The sequence below is a fragment of the Ceratotherium simum genome, chromosome 14 (genome assembly GCF_057802395.1).
Source record: "Ceratotherium simum simum isolate JZ-2026a chromosome 14, ASM5780239v1, whole genome shotgun sequence".
NCBI lineage: Eukaryota > Metazoa > Chordata > Mammalia > Perissodactyla > Rhinocerotidae > Ceratotherium > Ceratotherium simum.
This window is the reverse complement of record NC_141913.1, coordinates 35,399,109-35,415,573: the sequence shown is the minus strand read 5'-3', so window position 1 is coordinate 35,415,573 and position 16,465 is coordinate 35,399,109. Positions and strand designations below refer to the sequence as shown.

Genomic DNA, 16,465 nt, shown 5'->3' with positions numbered 1-16,465 from the left:
CCCCTGTGTGACTCTGTGGTGGAAATTCAACTTGTCGATAGTGTATCTTATGTCTGGTTATTCTTTTGAAAAATTCATGTATTTAAATGTTGTCTAAGTGACTTTACTAGACCCCTAGATACATTTTTCTTCTTTTAAATAATGAGAACATATGTCTGTCGCTGTTCAGGTATCAGTGTTACAAAGAGTTGGCTGTCCTGGAGATCACCTCTTCCTTCTAAACCATATTCTTCGATGCCCGGCTGGCGTTAGTAAATGGGCTGTTCCTTTCATCCAGGTATGATGAAAGGCCGTCTGATTTTGAGGGGGATGAAAGAGATTTTGTTAAACCTTTTTCCTGAAGAAATTGCTTTTTTTAAAAAAGGGTACTTAAAAAATATTGATATTTAAAATAAAATTCTTAAAATATATCCCGTATATATTTGTAGGAGTTTTTATGCTGAAACTTGTTGGGCCACCCATAATTGATGAAATTAAGATAGAATTGCAAAAGTTCAGTTGTAGTCTGGATTGGTAGGTTCAGTAGTATTTAATTCTATAAAATTTCTGTGCAGGAAGGCTTGCTAGGGCTTTTCTCAACACAGCTTCTTAAATTAGTCCACCTCACCTCACAGTTTGTACAGGTAAAAGAGAAACCGCCAGCATCTCAAAGTTCTTTAATTTTAGCAGAGATCTGAGTCTGTGATCAACTCTCATATAATCAACTTAGGCATTGATTATGTGATTTATAGATTCTCTTCTCTGCTGCTTGCCTTTGGGTTGTTTTGTTACTCCTAGCAACCACTCAGATGGGTAGAAGCCAAGTGTATGCCAAGTTCAACTTCTCCACATTACCTTTTCTTTAGTATTTTTGGTGGCAAGAAGTTTGAATCTTTTTAGGTAGAAGAAGGATTTTTTTTTTCTGTTTTGTGTATCTTTGGATTAAAATAACAGTATTATCCTTGGTCCCATATTGTTACAGGTAATTGACGTAAAGTGCTCAGCTACCTGTGCTCTTTGAGTACAGCTGAATCAGTACAGCTGTGTTCTCATTTTTGTGGATTAGGTGCCAGTTCCATCTTTGTTTTCGTAACAGCTCTCTTTGTCAGAATGCTAGTGAACTGAGATTGTGGATACTTGGGTTGTTGGTTTTCTACAATATGCCTTTTCCTTTTCTGATTTCAGATCAAAGTGTTGAATAACCCATCAGGGGTCTTTCATTTTATGCAGTCCCTTGCCCTGCTAATGTCTCCTGTCAAGTAAGTGTCAAATAGCTTTGCAAAGTATAAATTGAAATGCTTCTTTCTACCAAAGGATTGGCTTCCTAAACTGCCCAGATCCAAAGAACTGCTAAGAGAAGTGTCAGCATTTCAGAATTGAACATTGCAGATTTTCTTTGGGTTTGGTACCCTTTGTCCCAAAGTGACCCTATTAACTGCCTATGTATAAACCACTAACCTTTTTTGGATCCCCCTTTTTAGTGGGTTTGCCTCTCCTGTTATACATGTTATTGTGAAAGGTGCCATGGGGAGACAAAAAAGATCATCTGCTCCTTAGAAGAAGAGATTTAGTGGCAGAGGGGAAAAAAACAGAGATTTAAGTGCTATAATGTGAAGCTAAGGTTGATGCAATAGAAATGAAGAGAATAAAGAGAGTAGGGTGGAGTAGTCAGAGAGGGCTCCAAGTGGATGAGCTGGGTTTGAAGACTGGATGGGATTTCCATAGGAGAGAAGGATTGGGGAGGGTGCTGTAGGTGGGGAGAACAGTGAGCAATGGCCCAAAGTACAGTAAGGATGGCTGTGCAGAGGACAGGTAGGAGACAGCTCAGCTGGAGTGAAGGGGTGTGTGGGAGATGTTAATGAAGATGAATAACTAGGATGAGGTGGCTTACAGAAGGCCTTGACATTAAGACAGAGGGATCTAGATTTGATATGGTCTGGCTTTTGTAGCAATTGAGCGTTTTTGAACAAGGGTAGAAGTTGTATTTAAGGAAGATTAGGATGGACTGGAGGCAGAAGATGTGCTTCTGCTTAACTGAATTACAGTTACAGATGTCTGGCTCTCCTGGCTCTGAAACCCAACTCATCATCAAGAGGGTACATCGTTAACTGGGGGAGTAAGCAGAGTCTGTGTCTAGGTGACCTTGAGCAATGTTACCACCACCTGCTCTCGGTCCTGGAAAGCTTATCTGCCTCCATGCCTGAATTGGGGAAATGGTGGTGGAAAAGAGAAAGAGGGGAACCTAAAGGTCATCTTCCCAGGAAAGGATTAAGTAGCTGACTAACTAAGGAAAATGTGGGAAAGGAGTGGTTCAGACATAACTCTGTAGACTCCTGAGTCTGAGTGACTGAGAGGGTGTTGACAGCCCTAACAGACTGAAAAGGCAGAAAGGAGAGCTGTTTTGTAAGGGGGAAAGTTTGAGGTCATTGAGGCATGCAAGTGGACACATACAAGTGACAGATACCAGTGGACATTTGGAGCTTCAGGATTGAGCTCCTTGAGTGGAAAGGGCAGCACTAGAGCTACAGAGCTGGAAGTCATGGAAGAAATTCCTGGTTCAAGGAAGGAATGGATGAGTTTTCAGGGTCAGGCCAGAGAGGAGGTAACAGGGAACTGAGAACCTGGTTGTGGTTAAAGAGAGGAAACTTCTCTGGTTACACCTACTCATCCGATCCAGTCAACACCTTGTGAAGCCTGGCTGGCAGGAATTCTCCCCAATTCCTCTCTCTCTCGCTGCCTGGATACAGGGGGCTGCTCCTACATGTGGTAGATATGATTTGACTTAAATATGTTTTTGCATTTAGATGTACTTTTTTGCCCTAAACAAGCTTCTGCATTACCTGTGTATTATCCTTTTCTGTTCAAGAAAGCATGTTTCCTAAAGTTGTCTGCCTGACAACACTTCGTAAGCCTGGTTAGAGTTAAGGCACTGCAACAATCCATGTCTGGGTATTGATGGCACGCTGTGTGTGGGAGCTGTGCCAGTATAACCGCTTTTCTGCAATTACTTCCGTTACTAATTCAGAATGGTCAAGGTCTCTACACCAAAATTGGTGAGGTTTTATTCTCCTTGAATTTTAGCCAGTTCTTATTTCTTGTTTACTAATTTAAATCATTTGAAGATTGGGTTGATGTCTGACTCTTCCTCAGGGTGAGTAGATGATCCAGAATGCACACACATGGGCTGTCTGTGTTTTTTGTTTTTTTTTTTCCCCAAAGCCCCAGTAGATAGTTGTATGTCATAGTTGCACATCCTTCTAGTTGCTGTATGTGGGACGCCGCCTCAGCATGGCTGGACAAACGGTGCGTTGGTCCGCGCCCGGGATCTGAACCCGGGCCGCCAGTAGTGGAGTGTGCGCGCTTAACCGCTAAGCCACGGGGCCGGCCCCCGGGCTGTCTCTGTTTATGTCACTGAAGTGATTTCTCTTGTCCTTTAGAAATCGAGCAGAGTTCCTGTGCCACATGAAGCCCAGTGAGTGGAAGCCGGCCTCCTCGGGGCCTGCATCTGGGACGTGGACACTAGTAGATGAGGGAGGAGAAGAGGTAACTCATCATGTCTTCATTATTTTGGTTAATCATTTTTGAGCCCTTCTTATGTGCCAACTATTGTTCTTAGCACTTTTCACATATTATCCCATTTAATTCTCCCAACAATCCCATGAGGCAAGTACTGATGTGATTCCCCTTTTACAGATGAGGAAACTGAGGTGCAGGGAGGTAAAGGAATTTGCCCCAAGTCATTTGGTCATTAAATGGCAGAGCCTCTGGAGCCTGTGCTCTGAACCAGTGTGCTATGCTGCCGCCCTTCTCTAGAATATCTTCCTATTCAGCTGGGAGAATTTGGATCCTGGAAATATTTTCATATTGTATAAAATTTACATTAGGATTTTCTTTTATGTAGTAACAAGTTTCTGGGCTTGAGATCTCACCTGCAGATAACCTGAGTCTGTATAATAAAGAGCTGGGGCTTACCAAGGTTCTCCCTTAACTCTTATAAACTCTTATCCAGATCTTCTCATTTGAAAGGTAGAGGATGGTTCTCTATTTTTGGTGAGAATTTAATGATCAAAATCCATTCTTGAGGTAACACTCATTGATTTTTCTTTCTACTGTACACATAGTGTATTTGTAAGGAATTTTTCCTCCAGCTAGTTATCACCCCTAGTGCTTTTTTATGGTCCAAGTTCTGATTTGATATTCTTGTCCAGGATGGCCAGCCACCAGATTTATTAAAAGTTGTTCTCTTGAAAAGAAGTTGAAAGTTTGCAATGGACAGTTCTCAGAACGACAGCCATGTCACCTGTGGGGATCACGTCTGTGTATTTACCCACATGCTCATGCAGGAACGGGGACCCTCTTCATGCTCATTTTACTCTTCCTGGGATTTGCAGTAGGTGGTGAGATGGTGGTAAATGAGGTGGATGTGCAGATGTCTTTGCTAGAGACTGCACAGTCATCCTGAAGAGAGCTTCTCAGGACTTGGTGCAAATTGGTCTTTTAAAGATTATGGTGGAGCATGTTTTTTTTTCCCAAGAGTGATCTCTCCTGAGAGAGAAGTCTTTTTTTCTGGTAGGTTTCCTGTATTTAATCTCAGAGACAGATAATGATTAAGGACCCTGTAGTGGTGTCTGGCTCCTGGTTAGCACTCACTAAGTACTGAGTGAATTCAAGAGCTTGGGGAGTGGATGAGAATATTGAGTGTGCTGTTGATGAGAAAAGGCCTTGGTGAGGAGGGCTCTCTGGATTGTCCACATCAGTGGTTGCTTGACACTAGGTGTATTTTAGAACTACCTGGGCAACTTAAAAACCTTGTCCAGGCCCACTCCCAGACATCCAAACGTTTACAAGCCTCCCTGGTGATTCTAATGGACAGCGAGAGTGGAGAACTACTGCTCTAAGTAGAGTTTCTGAGGCTCTTGTTTGTTATCCATCTAGGACACATAAGAGGGCAAAAATGAGTGGTTTAAGGAAATTACGAATGAATTACATTAGTCCCTGTTGAAGTTGAGGTGATATGTTCTTCAGGATCTCTGGATCCTTTTACAGCATTCCCTTTTGAATGTAGCGTATGTTAGGACACAAATCAGTTTGGTTTCTAAGGTAGCTTTAGTGCGCTGTATCAAAGAAAAACCCCCAAAGATTTCTCCTATATAATCCCTGTGTATGATCACTGTTATTTTTGTCCTGCTTTCAGCAACACTAGTTGACAACGGAACTTCAGTTATCCATAGCAAATGCTAATTGCTCCTTTAAAAAATTTTTTGTTTGTTTATTGATGTATAATTGCTGATTGCTTCTTGATACGTCAGTTGACTACTACAGTAGACCTTGATTTGTGGGCAAGAGACTAGTAGCTGAAATAACTTGGACTGTAGGACATGGTTCTTTAATTGATGTTGTCAAAGCACTGAGCTTTATAGTAAGATACCCACTCTATAGGAGTTTTTTGAAAAATCTTCTTTGGGATGGAAATTTAATGAGAGCAGTTTCAGCTACTGAAGAATGGACATGACCCAGATACACATAAAATTGTGCTCACAATTTCAGGGGATTTACAGCCTGCCTATGGAACTGATAGTATCTCTGTCCTGGAGGAGAAGTCCATGAAGACTCATGAGAATACCACACATGTACCATTGAGACCTGTGATAATTTGGCTCCTGTGACTATAGACCACAGTGCGATCTGATCAAATCAGCTGATAAGATTTTGCATCTTTTCCCTTAGGATGAAGACCCTGAGACCAGTTGGATTCTCCTTAATGAAGATGACTTGGTTATCCTTTTATCACAGTTTCCATTTCATGAACTCTTTCAATATCTTCTTGGGTTTAAAGCAAAAGGTAGACTAATTTCTTTTGTCCTATGTGAAATGGGGTGGTGGCAAGCTCAAACAGAGGAACTCAGCATCATCTTATGTCTTGTGCAGGCTCCTGATTCAGGTTCATGTGCCTGGCCATACTGTACAGAGATGATTGCATCACACCTTGATGAGGCTTCCTTTCTCTTGTGCTTCTATTTCCTAAGTGCTTAGATGCACAAAGGCTCTCTAGCTTGCACATTGCCCAGCTTTAATAAATTGTCTTAATTTTGCACTTTGTCTCAAGTTTCCCATTTCACGTTGACATTGGAGCCAGAGAAGTGGAGATTGTTAATTCTTCTTCATCTTGGCTGTGTTTCCTCATTGAGGTATTTCCACCTGTATCCTTCAGTGTTTTTCTGTTGTCATTAAAATTTTTTCCTTTCTTCTGATTAACTTCTAGGTGATTATTTACCTGAAACAACAAGACCTCAAGAGATGATGAAAATTTTTGCCTTTGCTAACTCCTTAGTGGAACTTCTGGCTGTGGGGTTAGAAACCTTTAACAGAGCACGCTATAGGCAGTTTGTGAAGCGAATTGGTTATATGATCAGGTAATGCTGCTGTTGGTGCATCCATTTCTACTTGCTTTCACCCTGGTCAGGCACAGATACTGCATAATTGGGATGATGGACATTTTAGTGTATACTTCAGGTCTTATTTATCATAAAAGTAAGAATTGTTTTTTTTTTTTACCATCTACCAGATGAGAATTCTATAAATGCTTCCAGTCAGAGTATTTTGCTAGTTATCTCAAATTTAACTGATTTGCTAGATAGTAATTGTTCTTGGAGTCAGGATCCTCAAAGCAGCTGCTGGGTTGAACTTGGCCAGAGAAACTGAACTTGGTCAAGGAAAATGCAGGCCCTTTCCTCTTCCTTTGCTCTCTCTTTTCTTCTGCCTCCTAGCTTTTGCCTGGAAAGTGTCACTTAGCTATGGAAAATTGGCAATAGCTGTTTGCATCATTGTTTCCTTGTTTTTTCTCTTATTTATTCTTATTCTAATTACTGTTAAATACCATTTAAGGAAAGCTGCAAAGACTTCATCAGTGGCTACTATATTTGAACTGAGAAAACATCATTTATTTGAATGAGAAGTGGGTTTATGTTTTTATTATCAAGTGTGAATACATTCTGAGAATATGTACTGCTTTTGCTTGAATTAATTTTATATCCTCTTTTCTGCATCATCGATTTTTCTGTCTTTACTGGTCATTCTCTACAGTATATAAATATGCTGTTATTTCTTCCAACCTTCCTTTCCTCCAAAAAACCATAATACTTCTCCCCCTCCCCACTTTTGTTTCCAAAACAAAATTGATTTTAATTAATTTATTTTAGATGTATTTCCATCAGGTTTATAAAGCCAAGTAAATGATCATAGGATGCACTGAAAGGCTGGGGGTCACTTTTAAGGTTTAGAGAAAGCCTTTGGTAGAGGATAATGAAAATGAGGTGGTGGGAGGAAGGATGGCTGGTAACTTGGAGAATAATATCTTAAAAGCTAAAAGCCTATCTATTTATTATCAGAAGTCCAGACATTCATTTTCTGATTCTGCTTGGTAAATATGATTATTCTTTCTTTGTTTTCCATCTGCTTACTTCTCTTTGTATCTATCACAGATTCTTCTCATACTTGCCACGTGTAGAACAATTTTTCACAAGGTCACTCTCCTCAGGTTATCTGTTGGTTCCAGTTTTTTCCCTCCATTCACGCTTGAACTCTCCACAATCAGGCTTTTCCCCCCAGCACTACCCAAACAGCTCTTAAGAATGAAGGTCACTAATGAACTTTGTGCTACGAATCGGTGGCAAGTTCTAAGTCTTCATCCTGCTTTACATCTCTCACATAGTTCACATAGCAGCCTTTCTCACAGCTGATCACTTTCCCCTCAAAACATTTTCTCTGCTTGGTTTCCGGGATACTACACCCTCCTGGTTTCTCCTCCATTTCCCTGGTTATTCATTTTCTGCCTCCTTGGTTGTTTCATTGTCACCTCCCAAACTTCTTAATTTTGGAGTGCCTCAGTCCCTAGACCTCTTTCTTCTCTTTATCTGAACTTGCTTCTTGGGATCTCATCCATTTTCATGTCTTTAAATGTCATCTGAATAACTGTGACAATTCTCAGAGTTATATTTCCAGCCCGTACCTCTCTCGTAAGCTTGTATATCCAGCTGCCAACTCAGCACCTCCACTTGGATGACTCACGAACATTGCAATTTAATATTCCCAAAGTGAACTCACTCTTCCCGCCTCCCAAACTGCTCCTCCCGTAGTCTTCCCAATTTCAGAAAGTGATAACTTTATTCTTTATTTAAGGGTCAAAACACCTTGTGTCATCCCTGACTTTTCTCTTTTATACCCTACATGCAGTGCAGCAGCCAACTCTGTCATCTCTACCTTCGAAACAGCATCTTTCATCAAATCTGACACCACCAATTCTGAGGATGTATTTTGTATGCCACTAAGAAAGAAAAAATGCTGCCAAATTATGGCACGTCATCAATTTTGATGTACATTCCAATTGCAGAGATTAGTTAAAGTGTGAAAGAGGTGCATCCTTTTGAATCTATGAAACATGCTATTTCCGGAATCCAACTTCTTCTCAGCACCTTCACTGCTACCACCCTAGTTCATTCTTAGTTATTTCTCCCTAATTGTCACAATAGCCTCCTGACTTATCTTCCTGCTTTTGCTCTTGCTCCCTGCCCCCAGCTTATTCTCACATCAACCACTGTTTCCTGTAAATGGTGAGTCATCTCATGTCACTTCTTTCCTCATGACCCTACGGTTCCCAATCTCATTCACAGTAAAAGCCACAGTCTTCACAGTGGCCTACAGGACCTGCATGGTCTAGTTTTCTGTCACTTTTCTGATTTCCTCTCCAGCTGATCTCCCCCTCACTTACTTTGTTTTAGCACCCTGGCTGCCTTGCTTTGCCTCCAACATACCGAACACACCTTGGAGCCTTCACACGGGTTGTTTCTTCTACCTGGATGCCCTCCTCTTCGATATCGCTGTGACTTCTTCCAGTGTTCACTCACATGAGCCTCCTTAGTGAGGCCTTTCCTGCTCCAACCAGCACCCTTACACTGGCTTCCCCTCCTACCAACTCCAGAGAAACTTTATTCCCCTCTCTACTTATTTTCCTCAGAGTCACTTATAACCATGTGACAGACTATATATTTTACTTTATTTTGTTTATTATCTGTTTGCCCTCCACTAAATGTAAGCTCCATGAGGGTAGGGTTTGTTCCAGTATTGAATTCCCTTCAGAGCCTGGAAGATGTTTACTGAACCTAGGTGTTCAGTAAGTATGTGTTGAATAAATTAATGCTTCAAATGTAATATAAAGATGCCCATATCGAGTACATTAACAAAAAGTGCTGTGTTGTCTTTCCTCATGCTCAGGATGACCCTTGGTTATGTGAGTGACCATTGGGCACAGTATGTGAGCCACAACCGAGGCTTGGGATTGGCTCTGCAGCCCTACTCCGTGGAGAAACTACAGGTTGAATTTGATGAGCTCTTTTTGAGAGCTGTCCTACATGTGCTGAAAGCCAAACGGTAAGAAGTATGGTAATTGTTGAGAAATGGCTCCCTGGCTAGTGAGAGAGATTGGTGTGATAGTCATTGACTGAAGTAGATCTCTTATAATAGTGTATTTCATCTATTTCTTATCTTGGGCAAATTCATGGGCTTTAGTTTCCTTGTGTATAGTATTAACTGAAATGATCTCTTTTTCAGGTTTCTTTCAGTCTTAAAATAATCCAATTCTGATATCTCAGTTTTGCCACCCCTGAACTTTTGGGATAGCGTTGAGCAGGGGATGAATACTATGTCACACCCATCTCTGGTGCCTACAGTGAGGCAGAGTAGGCGCTCAATACACAATATAAATGATTTTCTGATTTTATTGTTCAAGTTGTCTTACTGAGAGGGTTTTAAGGTCTAGGACTGTCATGGGTCCTGGTCCTCTGTCTTGGCTGTGTAAATGCTGTCTTCTGATCACTCTGTCTTTGCTGTTGCTTACAGCCTAGGATACATTTGAGGCATAGGCAGGGGCACAGCAGTGCACTGTCTTCCCTGAGCTTCTGGCCAAGTGTAGGAGTGAGTTGCTGCAACATTGTGCTCTCTGCCAGAAGATGTTTGCCAGCCTCCAGCCCCACCCCGCTCCACTTGTGAACTGCCAGCCCTTCCCCACCTTTGCCTTCTGAACTGTCTACATTCCCTCTTGCCATGGGCCTCTTAGCCTCAGCCCCTTCTTTGTTGTATGTTGTGTAGTGGGTTTGAGTCTTGGTCTGCCATTTATTGTTACTTGACAAGTCACTTAATACTTGTGGTCTCACTTTCTTCATTTATAAAATGGAGATGATGATAATGATACTTCCTTTTCCCATCGACCTCGTGGATATTATGAGGATGCAATGTAGTAATATGTAGAAATACTTTTTTTTTTGTGAGGAAGATCAGCTTTGAGCTAACATCCATGCCAGTCCTCCTCTTTCTGCTGAGGAAGACTGGCCCTGGGCTAACATCTGTGCCCATCTTCCTCCACTTTGTATGGGACGCCGCCACAGCATGGCCTGACAAGCGGTGTGTGGGTGCATGCCCGGGATCCAAACCCGGGCCACCAGCAGCAGAGCGTGCGCACTTAACTGCTAAGTCACAAGGCTGGCCCCTAGAAATACTTTTTAAATCATAAAAGACTTTTCAAATGTAAGTGATAGTTCTTTTGTGGTTTTAGATGAAGAACAGAATAACTGCTTGCTTAGAGAAAGATTAGGACTCCTTGACTAAGTCTTAACCACTTTTAGGCACTCAGAAGGCATGGGTCTAAGATAAATAGAACATGGGCTTAGAAATTTATGTTTAGATTACTCTTGTTACACATTCCATATTGTCCATAAATTTGATATTCTCATGAGGTGCACCACATCCTGTGCAGAACCCTGCCAGGGGGTCAGCGCATAGCATCTGCCCACTGAAGCCGGAGTCTTGCTCAGAAATCTAGCTGTTGTTTTTCAGAGTCTAGATCAGTGGTGGTTTGGGCCTCTGACAGCCTGGTGCCCCATAGATGTGGGTTAAGCATGCGCTATTTAATTTCTTTTTCTTTTTTCTCTTAAGCTTTGTTTATTTGTGATTTGTCAATTTGCAGTTTTGCCCAAAATACAGCGACAGTTTTGAGTGCCTCTTTGTTTTCTTTTAGATTTTTTTGAGATAAAATTTATATAAAATAAAATTTTGATAAGCATTGATTGAGTGTTGATTGTTTTCAAGATGATGGTTTAGGGACAGGATAATTAAAATACAAGAGTCTAGGTTACATAATGGTTTATACAGAAGTAAACAAAACTGGTTTCTGCTCTCAAATTGCCATGGCTAGTATGTGTACATAAATTACAGTAACTTGAAGTGTTTCTCACTGTGTGCTTTAAGGACCACTTGAGTCTGCGTCACCTGAGGTGACTGTAAAAAGTACAAATTCATGGCCCCAAGAGGCTGGCCCAGTGGCATAGTGGTTAAGTTCACTTGCTCCGCTTTGGCGGCCCAGGGTTCGTGGGTTCGGATCCCAGGTATGGACCTACACACCACGTCAAAGCATGGACCCCAGCTGTGACCTACAAAATCAGAATTTCTGTAGGCGAGTCTTGGGACTCTGCATTTTCCACAAAGTCTCCAGGTGGTTTTTCTGCCTATTACAGTGTGAGAACCACTGATAAAGGGTATGATCATGTGAAAGTCAGGTATGGATGGAATTCTGTGATAGAGCTGAGGAGGAGATCAGAGGAGGGCTTCACAAATGGGATGGCAGCTTGGAGGGAGGGAGCTCTCCAGCTTGTGCAGGAATGGTCTAATATTTTGAATGCAGATAGCGCCCTGGTTGGAAATATGGGGTCTGAGTCATATTGTGAAAGCCTTTGAATGCAGGGCTGAGGAGTTTGAACTTCATTCGGTGATGAGGGAAGAATCCCTGGAGGGCTTTGATTCCCCTCCCACCCACTGCACGTGTCTGTGTTGCACACACGTGCCTGTACACGTGTGCAGGCACATACATTCACATCTAAGTGGCCTCTCTATCGCCCAGGTCTTTAAAGGATCCTTGGTTCAAAACACAGCTCTGTCTCTTACTACCCTTTCTGTTCCTTGTAGCCTCATGTGTAAATTGGGGTAATATCAGTAAAAGTACTTGCCTTGATTTTGGTGAGGATGGAATGAGATGATATATACGATACGATTTAGAACAGTACCTGGCACAGACTAAGTGCTTTGTGAGTATTTGCTGTTATTGTTATCCATCCTTGACATGTTTATGACTGAAGCATGTTAGGAAGATTGCTGTAGTGTGATTTAAGAATTTTTTTTTCTGTCAGAGCTGAAGGTTTGTCTACTTTCTCAGTGTGGTGAAGTTGACTGATGTATAAAATTATTCCCACTCTTTTTAAAACATGCAGACTTGGCATTTGGCTGTTTATGTCGGAAATGCCCTTTGGGACACTGTCAGTCCAGATGCTCTGGAAGCTCTTCTACCTCATGCACCAGGTGGAGAGTGGGAATCTGGAGAAGCTCTACACCACCCTCACGCCTGCTGAGTGCAAGAGGCAACTCCAAGGTACAGCCTCGCCATAATATGCAACATCTATGTTTCCTCTCTTGTGTGCTTTTTCTCTTCCTGACTTTATTCTTTTTACTTTTAGAAGGACTAAAAGAGAATGTTTTACTCTACTCATGTGTAATAATTTTGAAATTTGAGAGACTGCTTTGTTGTTTTGATTATTAGAATGATAATTCCAATTTTCATTATTATTGAAATGCTCTAGATAGTAATTTCTATTATAAACCCAATTTGGGGATGGGAAATGAAGATTGGGTTGATAAATGCCCCCTGGAGTTATTTTGAAAATACGGGAAATTTGATGGACAGCCTTTGATTTCTCAAATGTGTAAACACATGGAAAGAATTGTTGGCTTGTTGCCTTCTTACTGTGAAAAGTTCCATTAGGGGAATATCTTTTTTAAATAGGCTCTTTTTTATCTTCCTTCTATAACTTTGCCTTTGCATCATTTAGTTTTCTGTCATGTATGGCAAAGCTGTTGGTCAGTCCTGCCCTCCGGTGACAAAATGTAGTATTGCTTACACAGCAGCATCTGAGAACTAGGCAAAACATATTATATACCGCTTACCACCTTTATCAGTATTTCAGTCATGGTTATCACTAATTTCTTGTGTCAGATTTTCACTTATAAGCCTATCTCTTTTGTTTGGAGTGCTGTGTTTGTGCTGGGTAGTTTGCAGTCTTAGCAGTTTTCGTTAGGAAGGTTGTCATTCATTTGGCTGACAATTACCAAGTAGCTTCAAGTGTGCCTTTGAAGACGTCTCACCGAGTGACAGTAGTATGCTTTGCAGTTGACGGAACACTTCACTGGTGACATGTCATTTAATCGTAAATAACCTTTTGAGACAGATGAGGAAACCGAGGCTTGGAGATGTTAAATGTCACCTCTGAGGCTATGTTATATTTAGAGTTGGAATTTCATCTGGCACAGTATTCTTCCTGGTGCCTGTAGAAATCCATTGTGGAACAAAGACCTTTGTGTCTTTAAATATTTCTACATGTTTTTAAATTTTATATCTTTTTCTCTGGAAGAGTAATTAAAGTGATTCATATTTATTCTTTCCCCATTTTAATCTTCTTGATATGAACTTGCAGACCCAGAACATTTTGTGAACTTTGAGAAGTGTCTTTCTTCCATGAATAGCTCGGAAGAGATTTGCCTTTTGACTACATTTGCTCAGATGGCTCAAGCCAGAAGAACCGATGTGGATGAAGACTTCATAAAAATTATTGTTCTGGAGATATATGAGGTTAGAATATTACATTTTAGAGATCAGCTAAAAAATGTTTTCTTTTAGATTGTCCATCCATTGATTCTTTTGGGATTGCTTTTTTTTTCTTTTGGTGAGGAAGATCGGCCCTGAGCTAACATCTGCCAATCCTCCTCTTTTTGCTGAGGAAGACTGGCCCTGGGCTAACATCCATGCCCATCTTCCTCCGCTTTATATGGGACGCTGCCACAGCATGGCTTGGCAAGCCGTGCGTCAGTGCGCGCCCGGGATCTGAACCGGCGAACCCTGGGCCTCCGCAGCGGAGCACGCGCACTTAACCGCTTGCACCACCAGGCTGGCCCTGGGATTGCTTTTTAAAAAATGTGATTACCTTATACTATCTGTACTCGTGGAAGGAGATAGAGCATCAAAGGAATATCATTTTGCTATAAGGAATATTGAAAATATGAATCATCCCCATTCCATTTCCCCCTAATATCTCTTGACATTTGATACATGAGTCTTGGTAAGGGATAGACAATCTGGCACAGCCTCCTGACATTCATAGTTTTTATACTGTCTGTCGTTTCCCTCTCTCCTTCCCCTAAATTTCCCTCCACTCCTCCGACCCTGCCAGTAATACGGAAACCTGGCTTCCAAGCCACTTTAAATGAGATAGTGGAAAGAATACTGAACCTAAAGTTAGAAGACCTAGGTTTGTTTTAACTCTGCTACTAATGGCGCATCGCATCGGAAAACATACTTACCACTTTGGGCTTCAGTTGCCTCATCTATAAAATGACAGGCTGGAATGAGATCCTTGCTTTTTTCACTGAGCCAACCCTAATGGCGAAAGAGAGTGAACTTTGGACCCCTGAGTGTCTAGGAATATAACCCAAAGTGGTTATCAAAACTTTCTTTGGAGTTTTGTGTATATTTAAAAAACTATGCACATTTTCAATTTAGGCTGTTGTTTATCTGTTTATCTTCATAAAAAATGTTTCCTCCAAACTATTCAAGTACACTCAAGTAGAATTATGTTCGAAGAAGATTCTCTGAATTTATCATCCTCCCCCCAGTACTCCAGTTTGAGAATGACAGAACTGGATGATCTAAAGTTCTTTTCTAAGATCAAATACTCTATTAAGCTGTTCCTATACTTGTATTTTGTAACCATGCATGAAGTTAAGGCCTAGATGGATCTAGAATTCCAGACTATCTTCATGGTCTGAAAATATTGGGTGGAGAATGTATATTTTAACATATATTTACATTTAACATACATTTAACGTTAAATGGGATTCTCAAGATCTATTGCTAGAGTAATATTTATGCCCTCGAATAATGTTTCAAGTGTTTTGATCAATACTCACAGTAAATATTGCATTCTGTATTACATTCTGATCCGGTGTGTGTGTGAGTGTACATTTGTGAAATTAAAGCAATACTTAATCTTCCTGGGATCCACTCTCCCATTTTATTCTGTTTTTCTGTTCTATTCTACTGTATTTTTTTTAAGAAAAATGCTAGCCATTGGCATCAGTGGATTTTGGAAGACATTGTTCAAGAGGAGTTGGGAAACATTGATATTTCAGAAGCTCTTGTAGTTGGGAGTCTTATTTTGTAGGAAAGAATAGATATTTCCATGAAATACATTCTGATTTTCATCATTTCAGTGATTTCCTCAAATTTAGAAAAGTTTTTACACCGAAGGAACTGCAGTCGTGCGTTGCTTAATGATGGGGACACATTCTGAGAATGTGTTGTTAGGCAATTATTTTGTCGTTGTGTGAACATCATAGAGTGTACTTACACAAACATAGATAGTATAGCCTATTACACACCGAGGCTCTGTGGTACTAATCTTATTGGACCACCATTGTATATGGAGTCTGTCATTGACCAAGACTTCGTTATGTGGCACGTGACTATATATTATTGCTACTAACAGACTTGGGATATACTTCCTGAATCCAGCACTTGAAGTCATTGTTACATAGTTGCCTTTCCCCTCCATTCCTTCTCCTCCCACCTTCCAGCCTCAGGGTAGACAGTTAGCTCTCTGATGTTGTGACATCTTTTTGAACATGGTGTGAACTGAGGATCCATGTGAGACTTTTTCTACTTTACTTGAAAATATCTTAAATAAGTTAGGGAAATGTGTTTTGACTGATAATTGGTATTAAAAATGCCTTCTCTACCTCCTCCAACTTATAGGTATCTTATGTCACCCTTTCCACCAGAGAGACTTTTTCAAAGGTTGGTCGAGAGCTTTTAAGAGCCATCACAGCTGTTCACCCTGAGATAATTTCTATCATTCTGGACAGAGTTCAGGATACCATTGACCAGGTTGGAATGGTAAGAATACTGATTTTGTTTGTTTTGCTTTTTTTTCCTTCTAAATCTTGGAGTTAATGGGGCAATGAGAAAAATAGTAAGGTTGTTGGAAGTGACTGAGTCATAGGCTCAAAAGGATGAAGAAAATGTTTATTATGTCCTGGGCTCTGTGCTATTTAACCATGCCTACTTAGGGTTAGCTGCTGCTTATAAAAAGCTGTGATGTTTCTCTTTAATCTCCTCAAAGTGACTTTCCTATCTCCTTCAATAACAGGTATTTACTTTAATTATAGCCTATAGTTAATTAACAGTTTTTATTTAATAATTTTGTTTGGCTTTCATAATTCTTAGGTTTTATACTTGGAGGAAACAATTGTGATTAAGAAAGAAGGCCCTATTTAAATCAGCCAAAAGCAAAATTAAAAGTAGTAATTTAAGTTGAGCAAGACACATGTAATTTCT

The 16,465-nt window shown here is 40.7% G+C and overlaps 1 protein-coding gene across 1 annotated transcript in view; it reads left to right on the top strand.

Moving 5' to 3' along the window:
* EPG5 (ectopic P-granules 5 autophagy tethering factor) overlaps positions 1-16,465 on the top strand; it is a 111,892-nt gene that overhangs the window by 18,062 nt on the left and 77,365 nt on the right. Inside the window, exons 5-13 of the mRNA XM_004422665.3 lie at positions 170-277; positions 1,165-1,238; positions 3,417-3,522; positions 5,707-5,821; positions 6,242-6,392; positions 9,250-9,405; positions 12,294-12,451; positions 13,551-13,705; positions 15,884-16,024. Of these exons, the coding sequence (XP_004422722.2) occupies positions 170-277; positions 1,165-1,238; positions 3,417-3,522; positions 5,707-5,821; positions 6,242-6,392; positions 9,250-9,405; positions 12,294-12,451; positions 13,551-13,705; positions 15,884-16,024 (1,164 nt within the window). The remainder of the gene's footprint in view (positions 1-169; positions 278-1,164; positions 1,239-3,416; positions 3,523-5,706; positions 5,822-6,241; positions 6,393-9,249; positions 9,406-12,293; positions 12,452-13,550; positions 13,706-15,883; positions 16,025-16,465) is intronic.